At 42.0% G+C, this 26,409-nt stretch overlaps 1 protein-coding gene across 1 annotated transcript in view; it reads right to left on the bottom strand.

The window, feature by feature from the left end:
* The window catches only part of Fto (FTO alpha-ketoglutarate dependent dioxygenase), a 332,887-nt gene that overhangs the window by 189,585 nt on the left and 116,893 nt on the right, over positions 1-26,409 (bottom strand). The window contains exons 5-6 of the mRNA XM_050143937.1: positions 4,022-4,101; positions 768-911 (exon numbers count right to left, since the gene is read on the bottom strand). Of these exons, the coding sequence (XP_049999894.1) occupies positions 768-911; positions 4,022-4,101 (224 nt within the window). The remainder of the gene's footprint in view (positions 1-767; positions 912-4,021; positions 4,102-26,409) is intronic.

Raw genomic sequence — 26,409 nt, 5'->3', positions numbered from 1 at the left:
ACTGCTAGGTGGGCGACCATTTTCCTCAAGTCCCTCTATTTCTGCCTGCCTTCAAGGAAGCCACTTATGGCCCTGTGTTGCAGTCCCTCAGCAAGGATGTATGTACTGGGAAAAACCATGGTGGGGAGAGAGTCAGTGTCCTCCTGCAGAAGCTAGGGCAAAGACTTGGAACTTGGAAGGTGCTTCCAATGCATTAGAAAAGTCAGCTCCCTTGTCTCAAGGTTCTACTCATATAATATAAACCCTTCTTGTGCCATGCTACCTGCCCACTGTGTATTTCCTGTAGAAACTGTCTCAAAGAGAGCAGTGGTCTGAATGTTTGTGCCCTTCACACCTAAATTCTTACGGTGAAATATTAACTATCGCAAAGAGATAGCTCACTTTGGGAGGTAACAGATTCCGAGGGCAGACCTCTAATGAAAGGACTCAATGCAGATATAAAGGAGGCCCAATGAAGCTTTGTCCCTTCCACCATGCAGACAAAACGAAAAGGTAGCATCTATGAATACAGAAACAGGTCCTCTGCAGACACCCATATTGCCAGTGCCTACTATTGGGCTTCCCAGTCTAGACAAAGAGGATAAATTCCTGCTGTTTAGAAGCTGTGTGGCTGCCATGTTTTGTCAACACTAACATGCTGAGCTCTGACTACTCTGATTGTTAGTGTAACCTGTCCTCCCCTCTGGTTCACCTCTTCTGTGTTAGACCCTCACAAGGTTGCAAGCAGGGGTGAATCTCAGCCCCATCAACTTCTTGGTCATCCTCACCTCATTGTGGATATCCTCCCCTTTTTTCAAAACTGAAGGTTCCAAGGACTTCAGAGTGACGTCGCCATTGTCCAGTTCATTGAGGACATTCTGCAGGGCCAACTGGCAGCGTTGTAAAATATAATCCAAGGTGCCCGTGGAGCACTGCCAAGAAAGAACCACAGCAAGCCTGTGAATGCGTCCAAGCTCACCATGCACTCTCCTCCTCAGCTGCCTCTGCTCCTGTGCTCACCTGCCATCTTCACCTGCTCATGCTCCATAAATGAGAATTACAGTGGTGGCCTGTTCTCTTGATTCTGCATAGCCAGTCAGACCTCACTAGGTCCCACAGGCTGCGGTCACACTATGTGTGACTCCTCTCTCTAAATAAACATGCACTGAGGAGTGTCATATACATGAGGTATTTATACACACACACACACACACATATATACATACACACATATATATGATCAATGGGGGAAGGGTGGTAGCCAGACTAGAAAATATGGTGCAAAGCACATAAACTAGAACAGCAACAATGTGTATGTGTGTGTCTGGGGGAGAGCAGAGGGGGAGGACATTATAAATTCAAGGCAAAGAATGTTCTCCCTTCTCTACATATAGGAGAAAGTTGCAAGTCTTCCTAGGACAAGTTCTAGGAAGACTATGGGGCTTAGGCTACAAAGTACACTCAAGGCAAAGCTGAGACCTCGCCATCAGTGGGGACGGAGACAGCTAGCTCATCTGTCTCTAGGCTTTGGGAATGTGACAGAGCTCAAAGGGACACACTCCTTTGAAAGAGCATAGGTTGGAACAACCAAGCATACAGATGGAGTATGAATTCACTTATTTTGATAATAAAATGATTTCCTTTGGATGTCTGAGGAAAAATGTATCCTTAAAATAGTTTTCTTTTAATATTTATAATTTAAAGCAAGCATGTGGAAAAGCCCCCAGAAGCAAGTCTTGTGGTACAGAAACCATCACTGCCTCTTTATGCAACATGGCATAGATAAGTCTGGGAAACACTAAGCTTTTGTGTTCACACAGAAGCGTGGCTATTATGTATTTTAATGTGGTGACCACAGAGTGTAGGGTGCATGAGGGTAGGTAGCAGTGAAGAGGAGGGGTGAACCCCTACTCACTCACAAAGTGCCCTGTTACCTACATCTAAGTGGCACTCACCAAGAAAGGCATCCCACTTTCATCTTGCTTTCTAGGCATGAGGCAAGGCAGGCCCATGCCCATGCACTACATCTAAGAACCGGGACAACCTGCACCCCCACTACTGCGGAGCCAATTGAGGAGCTAAGCCCGCCCAAACCTAACTTTACTGATGGCCCTACAGAAGAAATGCCAGACTCTGTCTTTCTGACTTTATAAAGAACTTAGGAGTGTGCTGTAGGAAGTCTTATAGCTAGTGGTTACCCGCCCACTGGGGCGTGGCCTCTTATGCTATATAAGCTAATGCAGAGCATGCGCCCAGCCTCTTTTCCGGCCTCTCCCTCTGTTCCGGTTGCGGATTTTGGTTTCTGATCTCCGTTCCAGCAGAGGATTCTGATTTGTGAGTTTACCCCTAAATAAATAACCATCTATTTCTCAATTTTGAGCTAGTGTGGGATTTTTCTTAAGCATCCGTTCCACAGCAGTGGGCCTGCATTTTTGGAGATTTTATTCTTTTGTGGGTTATAGCTCTATTGCAATTTAATTCATGTCATGAAGGGCAACTGTTCAAAGCAACGACTTGGCATTTTTAAATTCTATTTAGAGTTGCACCATCATCACCACAATTAACTCCAGGATAATCCTGACACTCCATATGAAACCCTTGCCCGTTAGTGTCATTTCCACCAGCACTAAATTGCTTCATGCTGTAAGTTGACAATGCTGAAGTCACACACACACACACACACACACACACACACACACACCTGTCTGTTGCAGCATGCATCAGTATTTCAACCTGGTTTAGTGTCAAACAGTAGTCCCTTATATGGATATGGGATGAACACCTGTGCTGTGTCCAGTTTGGGGCTATTATGAGCATTCACGCACAAGTTTGATTTCTCTTTACCATATATCCAGGTATAGGATTGCTATGCCATAGAGTGCCAGCATTCAGCCTTTGGAAGTACCAGACTACACCAGAGTCACTAAAGAACATAGGGCATTCCTTCCAGCAGTACAGATGAGCTCTTGTTTCTGCATAGCTTTGCCAACATTATTCCCTTCGTTTGACTCTGGCCATCTTAGTGTGTGGATGGTATCTAACTGTAGCTTTCCCCACATCCACACACACATTCTTCAGTGGTATCCTCTGAAGAATCAAGCTATAAGACAAAGCACAGTCAACCAGCTGGGCACTGGGGTTGCTGCTCAGTGGTTGCCTAACATGTGAAAAGCTTTAGACTTCATCTCTAGCAACCCGTAATTAGTTAATTCATTCATTAAGACTTGGATAGGAAACCAGTCTATGATCCTGTCACTAGTGCCCTGTTCTCTAAAACCCTAGAGTGACTGTTTATAATTCCCATCCTGATCTCAGGTGATAGGCTGACTGCCAGCCATTGCCCAGTCACTGGGCTGGGAACATGATTGGGGACCTCAGAAGTTCTCTGATGTCACTGTAAGCTTCTCATAAATATATATTCATATGTCCAGCTGTCCAACCAAAACTTAAGAGAAATGTTGATCTCAGTCATTTGAACCCAAATAACATATACACGAAAAACTAAATTCGCCTCATTTTCTTTGCTTTGACCATGGCAGGATCATGACTATGGTCAATCACCCATGGAAGTCTAAAGTTATCAGCACAGCTAATGGCATTTACCTACTTCATGAAATAAAACCCTTGGCTGGTAAAGATGGCTCAGTAGGCAAGACACTTGCTGCCAAGCCTGAAGACCTAAGTTTCACCCCTGCGACCAACACAGAAACTGTGGAAGGAACTGACCCCTACAAGATGTCCTCAGACCTACACACACACACACACACATACACACACACACACAAATACACACATGTAATAATTTTTTTTAAAGAAACAGTTCCAAAAAGCAAAATAAACTTATCCTATATTGTGAGTAAACTTGAAAACTGTAGCCACCTCAAGCCAGAGCTTAAAAGTAAGTAAATAAAGACCGAAGGCAAATTAGACGAGAGTGATTTCCCGGGTGAGCGTGCTTCCACAGCCCTATGACAAATTGCTCACTCAATTGCTCCTGCCACATTCAGTAAAGTGTGAGTCATCACGTTTTATTTTTGCTTACCTCTGCCACTCGGTGGGTGGAGCTAAACCGAGGCTGCGAACCAGCCAAAACACAGTGCTGGTGGGTGGCATTGAGATCATCTGCAGAAAAAACACAGAACACAAAAAACAATGAATGTTTATTAGTCAGTGCACACTATCCATTGTTTAACAATCACAAAGGAAACAGTAACAGTGTCATCCAAGAACGACAATCACTAAGGAATTAACCTTATCTTATAAACTGGTCTTTGTACTAGGATGACCACATCAATATTGCATGTATATGTATAAAATGAATCATTCAAACCAGGATTCTTGTATATGTCTACAGATATAGGTTTCATAAATAAATCACCCACACCAAGATACTCTCAATAATGCTCAGGGCTATCCTTGGCAAGCATGGCAGCTCGTCTCCTGCTAACATGCGGCTTCGTGATGCTCATCCACGACCGCGTATTAGAACTACATCATTAGCAGAAGCCAGAATCCTTTTCAATTATTTGGAAATAAACATCTTTTATTCCAGGTTCATCTTTGTCTATCTACTTAAAAGTGTTCATTTTGCCTTGACAATTAACCAACCAAGCATGTTTGGCTCTTGGACCAAAATTCAAGTTTATGGATCGTGATTCCAAAAACAGAAAAAACAAACAAACAAGCAAAACAAAGCAAAACGAAAAAAGGAGGGGTGACCCATTAGTTGAAGAATACTCTTAAAACCACAAGCAGCAAGAGACAAATCGGAATCTAGGTTTCTGTGTATTCTAAATACTGATGCTATTGCCAGGGTCTCAATCACATTCACTTAAAGCATTACCTCAGTTATTATAGAGACCAGAATTGAACAGCGGGTGCCTCAAAAACATGTGATTTCTACATTAGGCAACAGGCCTCTAGCAGATACCAAGACAAACAATGACTTCCGCTAAAAGCATCCAGATCACCTCTAAACACAGAAAAGAAACACAAAGGACAAATGGAAGGCTTCTGCTCCCTGACAACATGAAGTAACAGTAACAAGGCTTGCCCACTACCTTTAACAATTAAATGCTTTTATGCTGGGCGGTGGTGGCGCACGCCTTTAGTCCCAGCACTCAGAGGCAGAGGCAGGCGGATCTCTGCGAGTTCGAGACCAGCCTGGTCTACAAGAGCTAGTTCCAGGACAGGCTCCAAAACCACAGAGAAACCCTGTCTCGAAAAAAACAACAACAACAAAAAACCCAACAACAACAAAAAACAATTAAATGCTTTTACACAATAAAAAGTAACACAGCAAAACAAGGAATCAAAGGTTTCCAAAAGAGGGCAAGGAGAAACAGAATAGGCAGGTTTACAACGCCCCCCCCCAACTTACTGCCTGGAAAGGGGTTCAAACACAGAGTGGGGAAGTGAAGGGAAAGGAAGCGACAGAGATTAGGGGGTGGAAAGCCAAGACAGTAAGATTCCTAAAATGTGCTAGATTGCGGATGGGGAGTGGGGATAAGGGGGAACACGCTGCAGTCATTGGCTAAGCACCAACCAGTGTATGTATGAGTGAAAATTCCCAAGGGATGAAAAAGAAGCCTCAGAGAACAGCAGCCTGAGCAAACCCCTTACCTCACTCCTGACCTGGAATGTGAGCTCAGGAGAGGAAATGCTCCTAGGACAAGGTACCAGGTAAGACTCAGGAAAAGTGTCACCTTAGTAACAAAGTTAAACTAGTGCTACAGGAAGGGTTGTGGGAGATATACCCAGACAAGTCGAAATTAAGTCTCTAAAGACTCCAATTTATGTAAGTAAATTAATTATCCCTTGAGGCCTAATTTAACATCATTTAAAAGACTGCAACAAAACAGACATGTGTCAAATACCACATAGTCTAGTAGTCATTGAAAAAATAACAGGAGAAAACCTACATCCACATAAGACTTGTACAGATCTTTCTTTTACCTACATAAACTTTCATCTTATCTGAAAATTAGATATTTAGTATCTGAAATTTAAGAGGTCACTAAAGGAAATTTAGTTGTAAAGGAGAAAAAAAATAAGTAAACAAAAACACATGAGGAAAAAAAAAAAACCTCTCCAAAATAAAAGAAACAATTTTAAAAAGACCTCAAAAGACGAGAGCTCATCACTATCCAGGAGCACAAAACCCCCAGGACCAGACTGAATCACAGGATGCAGATCATTTCCCTCTTGCTCACCTCACCACTTCACTGAACACACGTTTAATGCAGCTCCATTACCAGAAATATCATGTTATCCACAAAGAAGAAAAATTCTAAAAGTAGAGTTTGAAAGAATAAGCAAAATAAGAATCAACAGAATCAAAGAGGGAGGGGTTTTAGATAACATGTATTAGGCAGATAAGAGGAAATACGTAAATCAACACCAACAAGACCTGAAAGTGTCATCTGCTTCCACTGGCTACAGGCAGATAATGCCCTCAAGGATCACTTATCTTGCAACACATCAGAGTTTCTTTCCCTTTTAAGGCTGGATAATACTTTATTGTATGTACATACCACAGTCTGTTTAACCATTCATTAATGGATGGGCACTTGGCTCACTTCCATCTTTTTGCCAATGAGAATGACCACTGGGTATAGAGATTTCTTTGGGAGGACTGACTTCAATACATTTGATACATAGTTAGAAACAGGATTCCATACATAGTTAGAAACGGGATTCCCGGCTTGTAGAGTGATTCTGTTTTAGCATTTGAGAAAATGCCAGTCTTCCATAGTTTATACTTCTATCATTAGCACACGAGCTTTCTAGTTTCTCCACCGTCTTACCAACATTTGCTAGTTTCTGTTTCACTTTTTTTAAATCATGGTAATATCAATTGGGTGAGAAGTAATCCAGGGCTTTTGATGTACATTTCCCGATGAGTCATCTTTTCAGAGCACAATTAAATAATCTGGCCAATCAAATTAGTCATGGGTATCTGAAATCAAATCATCAAATTCTCAGCATATAAAGGAAAATATTTGTGACTACCCAGAGCATCATGATGACTCCTCAGACATTCTACTGAAGATGGAGCCACAGGACAGACAGCAGATCAGGAACTTTACCGCAAATCAAAGGACAACCCTTGCACCTCAGATTATCCATGTGCAAGATCCAAACAAACACCAACTGCAGCACCACACTGTTGGAAAAGGAAATTTATTGATTCAGATTCTACAATGCATATTGTCCCAACTAAGAAGGGGGAGAAATTCTGAGAAGAACCTGAGAAATTCAACATTCAGAAACACAAGATCCCTAAAAGACCAAGAAGTAATCAGTAAGATAGACCACTCTCCTCCCACTACACCTCACCACCTTCCTAAAAGCCTATTTAATGCAGTTCTATTCACCTGGGATATCCTGTTACATATCATGAAAAATATGAAAAGGCATTCTAAAAGGCAAAAAAGCAGAGCTTGAAAGAATGAGCAAACATCAGAACCAGTGAGATATGACAAGAATGTTAAAATTATCAGACCATTAATTTTTAAAAACTGTGATTAATATACTAAGGATCTAAAGGGAAAAGTAGACAACATACAAGAACAGATGGAGAACTTGAGCAGAGGGTGGGGATTCTGATCATCAAAGAGGAATGCTGGAGATCAAACCCCTAGCAGCAATGCTCAGCATCTCTGATGGGCTCATTAGCAAACGGGACATGACAGAGGGATGATCTCAAAGCTGAAGATATGGTAATAGAAACTTCCCAAACTGGAAATCAAAGAGGAAAAAAAAAGACTAGAAAAAGTAGACTATGGAAGAACTATGACACAGCTATAAGAGGTATAGTACATGTATAATGGGAATACCAGAAGGAAAACACAGAATGGAACAGAAGAAAATTAGAAGCAATGATGAATAAAACTTGCCATAAGCCATCATCACACACCGGCCCACGAAAGCTCAGGAAACATCAAGCAAAGTTACGTGTCAATAACAAAACAGCATCCAGTACTTGCTTAGGTCCTACGCGTTGTTTTTATTTGTTTTGTTTTGTTGATGCTGGGAATGAACCCAGGGCATGCTAAGCATGTTCTCCACACCACTAGGCTACACCTCCACCCTGACATAGCACATTCAAATTTCAGGAAATCAAAGACAAAGGAAACTGAATGTATCCAGAAGAGAAAACAATTCATCTATTTGGGAGCAAAGACACAAAATGACATCTGACTTCTCCTCAGCAGCTGTGGGGAAAGACCTGCGGGGAGTTAAACAGTTAGCACTAGCAAAGCAAGGTGAGCGACCTAGAGCTCTACCACAGGAGAGCGCCCTTCCAAGGCAAAGGGGAAATAAAGACTTTTCAGACGTGTGAAAACCAAAGTATTTGTTTAGAATCACATTTCAAAAATGTTAAGCTTGTCAGAAGAAGAACAGTGTGGGTCTGAAACTCAGTCTCCAGCAGTCAAGATGACATTTCAGAAAGAAGGAGCAAACATTAAAAGCTACCGTCTTATACTCTTGTTCTCAAAGACAACAACTCATTACGTATGTCTACGTGGACTGCAATAAATGACAGAAAGGATATGAAGGATGAGGTGAGGAACTGGGACTACTTTGCAATTTTAGTGTGCCTCAGCAATGGCTACGTAGTAAAGGGTTTCCTAAAGACAGCTCTGGATCAGTAGTAAACATGACTTACAAATTCCAGGGCACTAGAAGTATCAGTAATATATAAAACAGAAAAAAAATCATACAAAATATTCAAAACTACAAATGGCAGAAAGGGAAGGGGTTTGTTCTTTTGAACAAAAGCAAACAGAAAGCAGCTTAAACATGGCAGTTACTACATCGACTAGATCAGTAATCAGTCATCAAATACACTGATAGCTTTGAGGATGACCCTGAGACAATTCAATTTGTTGCTGCAAGGGAAGGGTACTCAAGCCTAGTGAGGGAGGGTCGCCAGCCTCGGATCACACTGGAAATGACATAGGTGGGATCCGACCCCAGCTATAAAAGCTGTACAAGAAAACCATCATGCACACTAGTTCCAGGTTCAGCTCCTTCCTGACTCTAGGCCTTGAACAATTACTGTGACCTTCCTCCATAGCTGTCTCTCTGGGGAAACTACGAACTTAATAGTTCCAAATTCATAGTCATCAAGTTCTTGAAAAGGAGAAAGGGCAAGAAATGGGCTTGCAGTTGATCCGTGTAATGTTCTGAGCTGACTACAAGACGTGTTTGCTTGTATGGATGCTGCTATCCCCAAGGTTTGCCTCTTGGATATGAGACTTGAAAACTGTTTCTGAATTTTATTGGAAAAGTTAAGATCTTCAAAGCTAAAAAGAAAAGCCCAACTAAACATTGTCAATAAGAAACACAATCTAAGTGAAAAACAAATTTAAGTAAAGTGTCTTTACTGGGAAAAGGTATACCATACTACATTAATCAAGAGAGAGTCAGTTGAAAAGAAGGGTACGGGGATCTGGATTCACAGTGGGGACCCTTACGACAAGCCACCTTGTCGTGTGGCTTCACCAAATGCGCAGCTGAGCACCACTGTGGCTGCAAGGCACTAGGTGAACAAATAGAAACTGAACGTGGAGAAATAATTCATAATAAACATACTGAATAATGTATAGTAACAAAAAAGAAAGCTATGTGGTTATATGAATATCAAAGAGCGACTTCAGGGAGGACATGATACAACCATAATTCTTTGGTTCTCTGAGAAAATACAAAAATCTTTAATGTTTATCCACTTAACTGTAGAACTTCAAACTATGTAAGAAAAACCTGATAGAACGGTGAGGATTATAGATGGACGCTTGATTCCTCTGTCAAGAAAAGGAAAGATACCAGAGAGAGAAAACCATTAAGGGAATAACTGAACTCAATGACTGGAGTCGGTTTTGTCTGAGTTTAGTAGGAATGCACATTCTTTTGCTGGATAAAGCAGTCAGACGAAACAGACTCCAGGAGAGACCACACTCTGGACCACCTTATACACATTCGTACCTTCAACACAACTAGAACTGTGTAAAGTCACACACACTATTCCTGAAAATTACTTCTTCCTCAGTATTGTGTTAGCTTTTCTGGGCTCTCCTTGGCTCCATTTAAACCTCAGAACTAGTTATCTTGCTGGGATTTTCACTGGGTTTGTGCTAATTTATAGACCAGGCAGAGCATTGCTGATACCATGACAGTGTGAGTCTGAGTCCCGTGAACGCGGGATAGCTTTCCACATGCTTGGTCCATTAACTCCTCCACCAGCACGGTTCAGTGGTAGGGATCCAATTCCAAAAAGTTCGTGTCAGACAAGTATTTTGCCACTGAGATAAACCCCCAGTCATAGATGAATATATATTTCGGAATTGTATCATATTTAATTAAAGGTATGCTAATATAAATCCTATTATTAATTTTAAATTTCATTGTTGCTAAGTAGAAAGTGAGTTTTAATTTTAATCTTGTATTATGCAGTCTTGTTACAATGGCTTATTGCTTATTAGGTGTGGGGTGGTTGTTATTATTTTGTCTGGTTTATTTGTGTGGGGGGGATTTTTTTTTTTTTTTTTGCATTGACAGTCCTGTCAGATGCGAACAAAGTTTATTTCTTTTTTTCCAAACCTGTGTGCCTTTCGGGTCCTTTTGCTCTATCATTCTCAGCCAGAGCTTGTCTGCTGTCGCACGAAGTGGCGAGAGGAAAGGGACTTGGGTTGTTACATTAGTGTGCCACCCTTAAGTGTCAACTCTGGGGTTTCGGGGTTGGGTTAGGAGTTTATACTTTCTGTGGGAAATTCTCTCTTTCTGGCATGCTGACTGTTCTCCGTCATGAGTGGATGTTAGATCTCATCACATTGTTCTCTGTGTCTGTTGCTTTGATCATACATGTCTTTAGCTCTTTGATCAGATGGACCGCATCAATTGATTTTCAGATGTTCAACCTGCCTTCCATCCCACTTGGTTACAATGAATAATTCCTTTAATTCACTGTTGAATTCAATTTGCTAATATTTTTTGAGGACTTTTGCCCCTGGGCTAATGAGAAGTTGTGCTTTAACGTTTTCTTGTACAATTTTCTGTGTTTGGTATTAGGGAAAAGCTGACCTCATAGAAAGAGTGTCCATACTTTCACCTCCTTAGAGGCGCCCTAAACTTTTCTCCTACCAATGTCTGATAGGATACAGTGTGGATATTATTAGCATAAATTGCTTTGGGTTTTGGGAGGTTATTAATTGTCTATTCAGTTAATAGAGTTGGGATTATTTGTATTGTGTATTTATATTTATTTGTATATGAAACTTAGCATTTTATGCTTTTCAAAAAAGTGGTTCATTTAACCTAGATTACCAATTTAGGGGGTAGAAATAGTTGTGGCATTCATGTATTATTCTTTAATGTCCATGATATCTGTAGTTTTGATGACTTATTTATTTCTGATATTAGTAATTTGTGTCTTGTTCTAATTTTTCTCAGCCTGTCTAGAGTCTTATTGATTTATTGATGATTTGGCTGCAGCAGCTTTTGGCTTCATAGATTGTTTGTTTCCCTTTTTGTTTTTAAGTATAATTTAATGTTTTCCTTTATATATGTTCATTGTCTGTTGTATTTTTACATAAGGGCCTTTTAATACAAGAATATATTGTACTTTGAACAGATTTCCCTGTTTTCTATTTTCTTTTTTTTTTAAACAAATTTCATAATTTAATTTTTTTTTTTTTCGAGACAGGGTTTCTCTGTGGCTTTGGAGCCTGTTCTGGAACTAGCTCTGTAGACCAGGCTGGTCTCGAACTCACAGAGATCCGCCTGCCTCTGCCTCCCGAGTGCTGGGATTAAAGGCGTGCGCCACCATCGCCCGGCCTTGTTTTCTATTTTCATTTCATTAATTTCTCTTAATTTTACTAATTTTCTTGTGTTTGTGCCAGATCAGTTTACTCTTCTTCCAGTTTTATGAAATAAAAGCTCACATTATTTGTTCCAGAACTTTCTTCCTTTTAAATAGCACACAGTTGTTGCTAGGACATTTTCTTCGATACGTTCACAGTGTACCCGGCATGTTTGTGTGACCTGCTGTGCTGCAGATAGGAAATGCTTCCTCCAAAGCCTGATGGGTGAGGGCTTGGACCAGAGAGCTCTGCTCCTGATTAGCTCATGGTGATGCGAACACCCACAGGGTGAGCCATTTACACCACTGGGAGGTGGGAGCTGTTTGGAGAATGTAGGTACCAAGATGGGGACTGGGGGATATCATTGGTGGGGATATCTTGTCCTGGTCCCTTTCTCTTGCCTACTCATTCATGGCCTCCGTGAAGTGAGCACCTTCCTCCACTATGCCTCTTCACCAAAGTGTTTATGCCTTGCCGTCGGCCTAAAATGATGGTGCCAGCTGGCTGAAGTCTCATAATTCATCCTCCTCCTCCCGTTCACCCTCTGAGGTGCTGTGTCCCAGTTACAGGAAGCATCTGTAGAATTTTACTTTCATTTAATTCATAATCTTTTGTAATTTTTTTTTGAGATTTTTTTTCTGTGACTAGTATAACGTAGAAGTATATTTTTCGGCCTCTACGTGTTTGGGAATTTTTCCAGCTGTCTTTCTGCTAGCCATCATATTGCTGCTGCTACTAATTCCCTCGTGATCTGAGGGCAGAGTAATTTTCAGGAATAGTGTGTGTGACTTTACACAGGATTCTATTTTAAAGCTCCATAGTCGAGACACTGCAATAGCGGTGAGCAAACGCATAGATCAACGAAACGGAAACTGGGTCCCCATACAGAGCCACATAAATTAAACTGACTGGTCGCTGACAAGAGAGCACAGAAAACTTATAATTTGGAGCAATGACACTCTTTCCAACAAATGATGCTGGGACAACCGGACACTTATGCCCACATAGAAACACAAATGGGATGGGAACTTTATCCATGGTGGCTACTACCTGGCACCAAGAGAGAATAGATTGGCTGTGTTATGCTCAACAGTGGAATAATATTCAGAAGTTAACCAGAAAAAAAAAGTATACACAGGTGAAGTAAAAGGAGCGGGCCGCGACCCGCTGCCTGGCTAGTTTATACCCGAAATAACCACACACAAATTGTATTCATTTAAACACTGCCTGGTCCATTAGCTCTAGCCTCTTATTGGCAAATTCTCACACATTAGTTTAACCCATCTCTATTAATGTGTATTGCCACTTGACTGTGGCTTACCGGCATGAGTCTAACCAGCGTCCATCTCGGAGAGGAGAGCCATGGCGTCTGCCACACTGCCTTCTCCCTCCCAGCATTCTGTTCTGTCTACTCTGCCCACCTAATTTTCTGCCCTATTAAAAGGCCAAGGCAGTCTCTTTATTTAACCAATGAAAGTAACACATAGACAGAAGACCCTCCTACACCACACAGGGCCCTTAAGTCCATAGTGCTAAGTGTCAGAGGTTAACCTGGAAGGGCAGCCCACTGTAGGATTGCACCTCTGTGACATCCTGAGAAAGATGGAACTACAGAGACGACAACAACAACAACAAAAGATTTTCAACATTAGGGTGGAGAGAGGGAAAACCAGGCAAGCACAGAGTGTTTCAGGGCAATATAACTATGGACTTTGAGGGACAGTACCATGTGCTTACTCTCTCTCTCTCTCAGTGGCAAGTCCATTCCTTCACTGGCATTAGAGCCTGCTTCTTCAAGATTCCAGAATATACTGGACAAGCTGAGACATCCAGTCTCATGGACTAAGCACTGGATTCTTGGACTTTTTGTTGATAGACAGTCATTACTGAACTAGCTATACATGTTGACAGGTATGTTCACTCTATCAGGCATGCTCCACTAGAGAACTTTGACTAATAATACATTTCTCCAATACTGAAGCTCTAGGCACACACTTAACACATGAGTCCATGAATTTAAACTCAGATGCTGGCAGAGTAAGTGCTCTTATCTGATGTGCTATCTCTTCCACTCTGGAAAGCTCTGTAAGACTGCCTAGTTCCTCATTTTGGCATTACTAATATGTAGGCATTTATGTACATAACACCATTCTTCTATGTTTGAGTAACAAAATCTCTTCATGTGGTACTTAATTTAAAAACAGGAGGAGTAACCACTAAGCATCAAGCATTATCCTGGGCGCAGAGAACAAAGCAAAGCAGCAGTTCTAGTGGAGGTTCTGTTACACAAAAAGATGCAGGATGAACACATCCACGTGGGAACAGCCTATGCTTTGAGGACTCGTGGGATGTTTGCAAACTACTTCAGACAGAACATCCACGACACTGAAGCTGGAATCTGAAGCATGAGACAGCAATGCCAAGATCTCAGGCAGAGCAAATGACGAGGGCCAGGGCCCTGAAATGGAAATGGGCTTGGTGCACTTGAGAAAAAAAAGGCCAGTTGATTGCCACAGAGTAAGAAAGGCACAGAGGGAAGTTGGACAAAATTGTAAGGGTCTCTGCCAGTCATGATAAGGATTTGGAGTTTGTTGATGTTTGAAAATGACGTTCCTCCTAGGCTCACATGTCTGAACATTTGGTCCCAGTTACTGGTGCTGTTTTGGAAAGTCAAAGATCCTCCGAGAGGTAGAGTCTCAATAGAGGAAATGGGTCACAGGAAGCAGCCTCTCAGCTTCCCACATGTGATCAGTCAGCCGTCACACGTTCTGCTGCCAGGCCATCCTATAGCGGACTGTATTAAACTGTAAAGCGAAATAGACCCGTGCTCCCTTAAGTTTCTTCTTGTCTGGTATGTAGTCATAGCAACAAGGAAAGCGACTAAGGAGTGGCAGGGTGGGAGAGATGGCCCAGTAGGTAAAGTGCTTGCCAGGGAGGACTTGAGTGGATCCCCAGCACCATGTAAAAGCTATGCCAAGCAGCACACATCAGCTGCCACAGAGATGGAAACAGGTATATTCTTGGCCCGTTTACTGTTCACTGGCCAGCTAGCCAGGTCAAACTGTTGTGCTCCAGGTATAGTGAGAGAACTTGTCTCAAAAAATACAAGGACGAGAGTAATTGAGGAAGACACCCAACATCAAATTCTGGTCTTTCCAATACCCACATACAGAGGAACATAACCACACAAATACATACAAATCACAGAGAGGGGGGGGGGAGGAAGAGAGAGAAGATAACTATTACAGTTTTAGTTTAGATACTCTAGAAAGTACTTAGAAAAATCACGAGGCCTAATTATTTTTAAATGACTCTAGCAACTGTACTAGAGATGATACTGTGGTTTGGATATGGCCTGGGTTCCCTTTGGCTCTGAGTATTGAAATTTAATGTCTGCTGTGAGGTACTGAGAGAGGACAAAGTTAACCTGACTAGGGCACTTGGAGGCCAAGGTCTTTGGGGAAGTGATGAGAATTAGATAAAGTTGTCAGGGTGGAGCTCCATGATTGAATTCTGGTAACATTATAGGAAAAGTAAGAAAAACAGGGCAGGAGTGCGCATGCGCGCGCGCGCACACACACAACACACATGCACACACACACACACATGAAGGGGCAGAGGCGCTCTGTCTCTTACCATGTATTACTTGGTGTGAGCTCAGGACTCTATAAGCAGGACCATTACCATATGTGATCTCATCTTGGATTTCCAGAAGTTTGAGATAAATAAACATCAACTTTATAAGTTAGCCTGCCTAGTAGAAGCCTGAAAGCAAGCAAGAGCTGACACCGGAGAACTAGTGAGGAGACCTGTAGTAGGGCACAAGTTGCCAGAGGCTGTGCTGCAGGGAGAGGTGACGAAGAATGACTGGATTCAGAAGGCCTCAGGGAAAGCTATGGAATGCTATAGAACCATCAGAGCATGAGTGAGTTAAGAGGGAGAAACAACAGGATTAAGATCAGTTCTCTTGGGGCTTCGAGGAAAAACTGACCGGAGGTGAGTAAATCCCAAAACATTAGAACATGATACAAACAGCAGTAGGAAACACTGGTTGGTATGTCTGGATGAAACACCTGTGGCATGTGCATGTATGTCCAGACAAACACAGCAATACCGAAGACCAAAGCCAATCCGATTGTGCAGACTTGGTGCCCAGTCTGACAAGGAGAACCAAATGGACATTCTCTCCTCAAGGATGTCATCTCTGAGGACTAAGGACACACTTAAGGCATCTGCAGAGGCCCTCTGGAGTGTGCCATCCTCATCATTTGCCTAAAGGAGTTTCAGAATCAAGCAGAGAAATGAAAGGCAGGAGTCAGAGGGGATCCACAGGCCAGACTTCAAGAAAGAAATGCAGCAGGTCTAGGAAATGCGCACAGATGCCATGTAACGAACGGCCTGTTATACTGCACTATCAACATCAGGACCACGGACATCACTAAGGAAAGGTCGTCTGTATTTGTTAAGTGCTTTTATTCGCTGAATGGCAATGAACAAACACGACTAGAGCTAATTGGCAAACACCCTACGGAGGAATTATTTGGTGTGTGAACCTTTATTTATATCTTGGCAACTCTCTAATCAAATGATTCTTTTGAATAGGCTTCCAAATGCCTCTAATCCTTTGACTTCTTTGGGGTAGGGGCCTTGAATTTTCATATTAGAACTAGTTTGTCTAAAACTCCAAGTCTCTAAAGGTGGTTAGGTTTATAGATTGAACATCTCAAAAGATATACTGAGGCATTCACTTCCACTTCCTGGGTCTATTCTTAATAAATTTTAGAAAGAAAACACTGAAAGCCCATGGCTTTATTGGCAGCATCCAATGAACACGGCTAGAATCAGGGCTTACAGATCAGTCAACAAAAGAGCAATCTAAACAGCACTGTGGCCGTGGGTGAAGAGTGCCCTGGGCATTCACTGGAGCATGAAATCTCATCTCACATATAAAAGCCACGGATGCAGAAGTGTGAGGACAACCAATCTGTCTTTTAGCATGAACAGCCCCACAACCCGAGACCCCTTCGCTCATGGATAAACCAAGGCAGGTAGGAGGACACCCTAAATCTGCCTAGACCCGGATGTCCTTGGTTTTGTCATTCTGTGAGTCACGGAAGGTGACTTCACCCAAATTTCTTAGAGTAGCAATCAGGAGCTTGGCTCACGGCACTCCTGAAGAAAATAGGCTGCAGAGTGAAATCCAATCTCCCTGGGCTCCCACAGCCACTGAAGCCCTTCATTCTCGCTCACCTGTCCATTCTCATCTCTCAATCTTAATATTTATGACCTGATTTTTTCCCCCTAAATGTTGGGACACCCTTGAGTGAGAACATTTTCAGAACTGAATAGCTGATAAGAGGGGGAAGGGAAACTTCCGGCAAGATGTCAGACTAGACAAAGACACTGGTTTCCTCGTGCCCAGAGAAACGGGCTCAGTCCTCCAGAAGCCAGTGTCTGTGCTAGAAACGGCATGGGTGGAGTTAGATTAAAGAAGGGAAAGGAAGTAGACACGTGGCTATCTCTCAAAGGGCAGCCTGCTTAATAAATATGCAGCTGGATCTCAAGAGGAGTGCTGACCCTCTGCCACAGAACCTGGAGAAGCATGAGGAGCTCAGAGGCCAGGGCTCTTGTCACCGAGGCACATCACTGGGCGCTACAATGCTGCTGCTACCAGCTGTGCTCTGAGAAGAGAGACAGGCAGGTCTGAAGTGAGGACTTGGAACAAAAAGCAGTGCTACCATGAGTCACATGAAGACACATCCAAGTTATGACCCAATGCTCCACTTTGCCAAGCTGCCATCTTGGCTGTGGGAGTAGCCCTCCTTTTATAAAGATAACCAGGCAAGAAAAAGTCACTGATGCAGGCAAAAATATTACAGCCCAAAGAAACGGAACCACTTTGACTGGCAGAGTCTCTCTCTGTAAGGAGGCTCAAACTGAGAAAAAGCACGCTGGAAAATTCTCAACTTTTTTAGAAAACAAATTTAGTGTCTTCTGAGTCTCGGTGCTGCAGCAGTTAGAAGGCCAAAGCCGACGCGGAAACAGAATCCTGTGAGATCAGAGAAGACTGCTAGAGTTAGTTTTGTTTTTAACTAGATGCCTGGCATGAATGGCAAATGACTTGCTGGGGGAAAAAAATTAACTACTGAAGTAGATGAGTGAGCTGAGAAGAAATAGCTCTGGAACTCAGAAGGAAATGAAAAGACCGCCATAGGAGAGACAAGACACCGAAGTATCTATCACGGAAACTCGAGAAAGATAGCAAGAAAGAAATAATATACCTGTTTCCAAAGCTGTGAAAAGACCTGAGTTTGTGCTTAACCAAGCATGTTAATACATTCAGAAAAAAATTATATATAAAACATTGTGACCAGGTATGGTGGTGCCCAACTTTAATCTCAGAACTCAAGAGGCAGAGGCAGAGGCAGGTGGATCTCTGAGTTTGAGGTCAGCCTGGTCTACATATGGAGTTCCGGGCCAGCAAAGCCTACATGGCAGGACCCTGTCTCAAACAATAAACAAACAAAAAATTACAAATGTTGTATGACAAACATCATCATCAATGTCATCAGATTTAAAATTGCCTGGGAAAACACACATTGGAGTGGGTCTATGAGGTGTTTCCAGAAAGGCTTAACTGAGTAGGAAGACCCACCCTGAACTAAACACGAACATCCCACTGGTGGGGGCTCTGGGCGAAGAAAGGGGAAAAGCAAGCTAGGCACCAGCTTGTCTGCTGTCTGACTGCAGATGGAATCGACTTACAACCTCACAGGTGTGTAGCCACGCCTCCGCCACCATGATGGACTGCACCCTCAAACTGTGAGCTTTAACAAGCCTTCCTTAAGTTCATCTTGCCATATTCTGCCGCAGCAATGAAAAAAGTAACTAACACAAAAGCCACAGTCATGTTATCTTGCTCACAGTGACTTGCAGTATAAATTGAGACAGTTATGAGAACCCCATCTTAACTGTTCTTAGTTAAGACTTCTTTGGCTACTCAAGGTCTTTAGTGGCTACATATAGATTTTATCTTCTATTCCTGCAAAGAGAAAAGGTTACTGAAATTCTGATAGGAATTTCAGAAAATTCTAATTCATTTGGTGGTAATATGGACTTAGTAACAAGCTCTCAGCACCTCAGCTTTTCTCTGTCGAGATGTTGTGATTAGTAGTCCATAATCATCACTACACAGCTGTCTGTGTTGGTTCTCTACTTCATCACAAGTCTACCTTAGTGATGGGATGTGTTTCCTAGGTTACTAAACTGGGTGGGATGAGGCTACTCACAGCACTCTCTTAAGATCTATTACATTCCGTCTACAAGTTGCTAGGATTTTGCATTCATTTCTAATTTTATTTCTCTGCTCTTTTTCTTAATTTTGTTTAACTTTTCAAAAGACTAAAAACGCAGTTTTGCATACGTCTATTGTCTTTCTGGTCTATAGCTCACTTATGTACTCTGTTCTTCATTACTTCCTTTATTCTGCTAGTTTAAAGTCAGTTTCTTCCTATTCTTTGCCTAATTTCTTGAGATAAATATTTAGGTTGTTTATTTGTAGTCTTTCCCCGAACTTAATATAAGCATCTATTTCTATAAACTTCCCTTTGAGAGTTGCTTTTGTTGCATATTAAAAGTTTTGGTACCAAAATATTTTGGTATTCCTATTTTCATTTCTTTAAAAATGTTTTAGTTTCTGTTTTATTTCTGATGGAGGTGGGTCTTGTATCTTATCTGTTGATTTCACTGGTTAATAATAAAGAAACTGCCTCGGCCCTCATAGGACAGAAAATTAGGTAGGCTGAGTAGACAGAAGAGAATGCTGGGAAAAAGAAGCTGAGTCGAGGAGTCGCCATGGATTCTCCCGCTCCAGACAGACGCAGGTTAAGATCCTCCCTGGTAAGCCAGCTCGTGGGCTACATAGAATATTAGACATGGGTTAGAACAATAGGTAAGAGCTAGCCAATGAGAAGCTGGAACTAGCCGGGCCAGGCAGCGTTTTAAAAAATACAGTTTCCATGTAATTATTTCGGGCATAAGCTAGCCACGCGGGCGGCCGGGTGCCGGGGACGCAGCCCCGCCGCTCCTATTTCAACATATTTCACTTTTAAGAAACTGGTTTTTAGAGGAGTTCTGAAATTCCAGCATGTGTGAATTTTACAGAAATTCCAGCATGTGAATTTTATAGAAAAATGCAGTATACTAATGTTTCTACACGTACATCGTTGTAGTAAAGAAGAAAAGTGTCAGTACCCAGTGGCAAATATATTCCCTCATTTGGGGACCGCTGTATGTGCGTTATACACCCTGCTGCTGACAGGGCTGCTCCAGACATGGCTGTCAAGCCTGTGGTTCCTTTATTGATTTCCTGTCCGGATAATCTATCTATTATTGAAAATAGGGAGCTGAGCCCTTCTACTATTCTCTACATATTTCTGAGTATCTCTCCCTTCAGTTCTAATATCTGCTTCACGTATTTAGGTACTCCAGTGTTCATGAATGCATATTTGCAACTACTGCATGTATGAAGGCTTACCAACTTCTTGTTATTACACACAACCCGCGCCTCTCATGCGTTTGTGACATAAAGCGTCACTTGACTGATCAAAGCACAGCCACCTCTGTCTTCAGTTGTCACCTCGCACGGTACATCTTTTCCTACCACTCATCTTCAGGGGAGCATCTGGCCATGACAAGTACCTGGTAGGCAGCCCAGACAGCGGTCTTCCCTTAGCTTCAGCTTTACTTTCTACTGTTCCAGTTCCTGGCGGTCAACCCAATCCAACATCCACCATCTCCACCATGATGGTGCACCAGGATCACCGGAAGTATCTAATCTTTGTGAGGTATCATCAGAAGATAATCAGACCCTGTCTAAGTGCCACCACAGCTTTCTCGCTTACTCCATGTATGACACAGAGATACCATGTCATACCTCAGCCCAAGGAAAGGGGAACATACTCTGAGATCTCTGGGAGAAATCCATATATACAGAGCTTTATTATAGAAATTATAGTCATTCTACTATTCACTGCTATTAATCAAAACTTCGGTTACAGCATAATTACAGTTATTCCATTATGGTTATTACTATTAATCTCCTATAACCAACTTAGAAATTAACTATCATAAATTCATACATTATGGGGAAAACAGGATATATCGGGTTTCGCACACCCCTAATTTCAGCCATCTACTCTTGGAGCATGTGGCTAAGGGGGAACAACTGCAGTTGGTTTTTTTTTTTCTTCAAAATCCATGTGGCAACTCTCTAACTAGAAACAAAGAACTAAATCTATGTATTTATTACCATTTTTTCATTGCTTTCTGTTAGCACCTTTGCTTTCTTCCTCTTTTTTGGCCTCCTCTACGAAATGGTGACTATTCTACAATGGAACACTTTGATTCCTTTGTCTTTAGCCTGTGTATCCACTACATGTTTCTTAGTTACCACAAGGCCTAGTAACTTACAGCAAGAACAGTCTTTTAGCTAAGCTAATGACAACACCACAAGAACACTGTGCCTCAGTCTGTCCACCCACACTTTGTGGTTAATGTCGGTTTAGACCCCTCATATATAGTGTGCCTTTTACTATGGCTATCCTGGGTTTTAACTTTGAACTTTTATAAAATTTTGAATTATAGTCTTACCTTTTTAGTAAGTTTCATATTTTCTTTTCATTTTCTCAGTCAGTAGCCTTTCATTTTGACATGACGATGTCTCTTTAGTAATGTTTTTTATGTGTACATATTTAGTTTTTTTATTGATTTTATTGAGCTCTACATTTTTCTCTGCTCCCCTCCCTATCTTTCCCCTCCCCTTCAATCTTCTCCCATCATCCCCATTCTCTCAATTTACTTAGGAGATCTTGTCTTCTTCTACTTCCCATGTAGATTAGATCCATGTATGTCTCTCTTAGGGTCCTCATTGTTGTCTAGGTTCTCTAGGATTGGGATTTGTAGGCTGGCTTTCTTTGCTTTATGTTTAAAAACCACTTAGGAGTGAGTACATATGATAATTGTCTTTCTGGATCTGGTTACCTCACCCAATATGATGTGTTCTAGCTCCATCCATTTGCCTGCAAATTTCAAGATGTCATTATTTTCCTCTGCTGTGTAGTATTCCATTGTGTAAATGCACAACATTTTCCTTATCCATTCTTCGGTCAAGGGGCATTTAGGTTGTTTCCAGGTTCTGGCTATGAACATAGCTGAGCACATGTCCTTGTGGTACGATTGAGCATCCTTTGGATATATACCCAAAGTGGCATTGCTCTTTAGCAATTGTTATAGACACACTGAATGGTAATGGATGCCTAGATGTTGTATTGTGCAGATAAGAATTCTCCTTCCTGTTATTTCTGAAGGACAGCCTTGTCAGGTTTAATACTATCTGTTGGCAGGTTTTCTCTTGCAAAAGTTTGAATATATCATTCTTCAAGCTTTGCTTTGTGTGTGTGTGTGTGTGTGTGTGTGTGTGTGTGTGTGCTAAGAAACCATTAGTTTCTAAGTGGGCTGGCCTGCAGCTTGAGTCAATAGATATCTGGCTCCTCAGAGGCAAGCCCAGACTGTGGGTTCATAACATGGGCCTGCGATCTTGGTTTATTGGAACTAGCCTGGGACTGGGCTGATACAAGCAGGCCAGACCAGGTTCACAAGCACCACTCTGTGGATGCAGTCTCAAGCCTGGAGTCCAGTTGCCTAGCTAAGGCCCCTGTGTCAAATGTGGATGGAGTACAAGTGTGCAAAGACAGCCAACATGGAACCTGACCCAGTGTCCAAGTTCACAAAGACAAACATAGATTCTGCGTCTCTAGAGGCCACACTGTAGCCTGGGCCAGTAGAGGTAGGCCTGGGTTGGGTAGACTTGCCCTTCAGGCCAGAGTTTTTTGGAATGGGTCTGCTGTCATGTCTAAAGCAAATCAGATATTCACTTCACTCCCCACCCCTGCAGAGTCTGTCCTCCTCAGGTATATGCTTCCCCCACCCCTGCAGAGTCTGTCCCCTCAGTCAGTGAAGAAGAGGCGACAGAGAGACTGATCAGTCCTTCTTGCTTTCCCCCTTGTGGTTTTTCTGTGCTCTACCTGCAGGCTGTAATCTCCCCTCTAGATTACTTAGTTACTCTGAAGGCATTCTTGTGTGTAGATAATTGTTTAAATGGCATTTCAACGAGGGCATGGTGTTGAAAACTCCTATTTCACCATATTGCTTGAAAGTAAAAGATTACTTTTTTTAAAAAAATGTATTATCAAAGAGTATTTAATAAGAAAAATACTGGAACTAAATGAGATACAAACATTGGAGTAATATGTTCAATTCCTAAAAAAATAAACAAATGTTATTAAATGTAGGGAAAACGCAAGGAGAACTGAGATGAATTTGTTGTAAATATTATTACTAGTTTATGTATTCATATAGATTGTAAATTCTCTACAGTGAGTATGGCTCATATGTTACTAATTTCCCAATAATATTTTTCTTTTCTCTGAAATTCAAATACATCATGTTTTAAAGATACAAATGGAAATGTTCAATGGAGAGGAATTCATTAACAAAACAAACAGACAAAAGGAATGGTAAAGACTATCCAGTGAAGGCTAAGACTAAAAGCTTCTCTACAAAAACACCCACAAAGCTAGGTGTGTGCCCCAGCAGCAGGGAACCTGCCTAGCACTGCAAGGCCCTGGGTTCCAGCCCTAGCCACACAACAATGCCCAACAAGACAGAAGCAGGAGAAGCTCACCTCTGTCCTTTTGTTTTAAATTAACTTGTAGAAGGTTTACTTTGCTGTTGGATTTTAAGGAAAATAGAATCTCGAGGTTAATAATCCGTGTCTGCTTTCTAAATATGCATGAAGATCTTTAATTCCACTTTGGCAAAAGCCACCGGCCCACTTTCCGCTTCCAAGCTGCAAGCCTTCCCGAGGCAGTGCGGGAGGGGCTGGAGAAGCTGGAGGATGTGGAGAGACAGAGCTGTACTGATAGAAAAGCTGAGTGCAGTTAGCTCTTCTTTTGCCTTGTTTAGACTGGGCCATCACTCCTACCTACTACTCAAGTACCATGTGAGGCGTTCCCGCTAGCAATTGCAGCAGAAGCTGCCCTAGGCACCTCTCATTCTGTGCCTTCGCACACTCTCTGGTCTACTAACTCAGGTCTTACACCCAGCTTTTCACCAGCAGTTGAAAAATATGTAAACTAGTAGTAATGCTTATATTATTATGAAAAATATAATTATATTTATATAGTAATATCGTATCCTGAGTAATCGGTATAAAATTAATCTTACATTCAAGGAAGATGATAGAGGAGTTTTAAGATATATCTGAATAATGCCTGATGAGAAAAAAGGGCATTCTCTCTAAATATGTAATAAGTTTCTTTTTGGAACAAGCCTCTAAAGCAGAGGTTCTCAACCTTCCTCATGCTATGACCCTTTAATACAATTTCTCATGTTATGCCAACATAAGAAAAAAGCAACCATAAAATTATTTTCCTTGGTACTTCACAGCTATAATTTTGCTACTGATATGAACTGCAATGTTTCTGATGGTCTTAGGCAGCCCCTGAGAAAGGGTCTTTTGAGCCCCCAAGGGGGTGGCAATCACAGGTCAAGAACAGCTGCTCTAGGTGCTATGTAGTTCACATAGAACACATACTCATATACACAACACACACATACACCACACACACACACACACAGAGAGAGAGAGAGAGAGAGAGAGAGAGAGAGAGAGAGAGAGAGAGAGAGAGAAATATAAATATATATTACCACTTCCCCAAAAAGTGGCTCTCTAGAAGAAAGGCTAATACTTCTGTACTAAAAGTTACAGTACAATGGGAAACATGCCACACGGGAAGACTGAATCAGGACAGTTACATTCAATTACTAACTTAGTCATGAGCTGAAACCTTTGAAAAAGGTGATTTTATAAAACTAATAGTCCTACCCAGCAATGACGCCTATGAAGTGCAGCAATGACCAGCATGGCACAATAAGCCCAAGAGCGCAGGAGTGGCAGGCATATCTTGGCAGTAACCGACAACTCTCTAATTAGACTTGCTGCCCACTCAATACAAGGAAAATCATGCCTAGTACTAGAAACCCAGTCAACCACCCAGGCGAGGGAGGTCATGGATCTTGGAGGAGAACCTACAACTACCACTTGACTAAGCCAGCGTAATTCCTAACTATATTCTAAATATTTATACCCATAGGTAAGAGTAACTCTTAACCCTCATCAAAGAAAATACTCTCTGCAACTGATGAAGACTATCAGAAAACCAACCAATCAATAAGCAGAGAACAGGCGATGGTGTGGAGCCCAGCCCCAACTGACCCATCTACAGCACAATTCCTGCAACTAAGGCTCGGGGAACATCTCAGAAGAGGGGACAGAAAGATTGCATGAGCCAGAGGACCAGGATGTATGCTATGGGATTGACTCTTCTAGAGATGTCAGGGAAACCACACACATGAAATCTCATCAACGTGGCTGCCTAAACAAGAGCAGGATAAGGACGGCAACAATAGACAAGCCAACTTGGGAAGGGAAACCACATGGTGCTCCAACCCTAGACAAAGAACTACAGGCAAAGAAGGAATACTGAGAAGTGAGAAATAGTTTTCTTCAGAAAAGAGGATGCCAATGGCTTATCCAATACCAAACAGTCAACCCTGAAATCAGACACAAACAAATAACATTATGTGAACTGAGCAGGTTGTATTTATACATTTAGTAGTTTATATATTTTAGGAACAAAATAGGACACCTGGGAAATTCTTTTCACATCTCATGCTTCTGGAGCTACATTACACAAAAGTCCATTTTATCTAATAACTCACACCTGTAATCCCAGCATCTGGGAGCTGAAGCAGGGGAGCCTCTGAAGTGAAAAACAAAATGCTGCTAGCCAAAGCCGGGTAGGGATTCTCCCTGCCCCAGGCAAGACCAGGACTATCCCGACTCAGCATGGCTCTGCCTGCATGAAATGGGAGGGAGCCGTAGGATCCGAGCCAGAAAGGGAAGAACACTTTTTACCTCCTGGGGTTTTCTTGAGATTCAGAAAAGAATGCACAGACTGATTAGCATACTGTGTTGTGCAATTCTATGCTAGCTCATACGTACTGAAGCTAACATATGGAGATAAAAGATGGGTCACTATGCACAGAGAGAGGCTCCACCAAAGTCTAAATCTGTCTCTAGAGATCTCCAGGGATTCGTTACAGGGACATTTGTTTGGGGAGAAATTCAAAATCTGTCCCAGCGCGGGGCTTTCAAGGGGTTTCTGCTCCACAGCCAAGGCATACTCCATGAAGTACGCACAAAGCCCAGCTTTGTTTCGCTCATCCACGTATTTAATAATTGCTTATTAAGCACTTACCATGTCTAACTCCCTCTGTCAAGTATTATAGAAAAGATAAAGCTAAATCAGCCCTCGCTCAGCTCTTGGGAATCTAAGCACAATCATCTTTACAGAAGTCCAGGAAAGAGGAACACAAGCTCCCATGACTACATAATTCGTAGACAAAGCATGAAGACCCTGGGCTTCAGACACGTTGGTTTGAA

This window comes from Alexandromys fortis, unplaced genomic scaffold (assembly GCF_014885135.2).
Source record: "Alexandromys fortis isolate MF-2015 unplaced genomic scaffold, M_Fortis_MF-2015_v1.1 scaffold_1, whole genome shotgun sequence".
NCBI classification, from domain to species: domain Eukaryota; kingdom Metazoa; phylum Chordata; class Mammalia; order Rodentia; family Cricetidae; genus Alexandromys; species Alexandromys fortis.
Note: the sequence above shows the minus strand (reverse complement) of the source record. Positions and strands in the feature narration are given on the sequence as shown.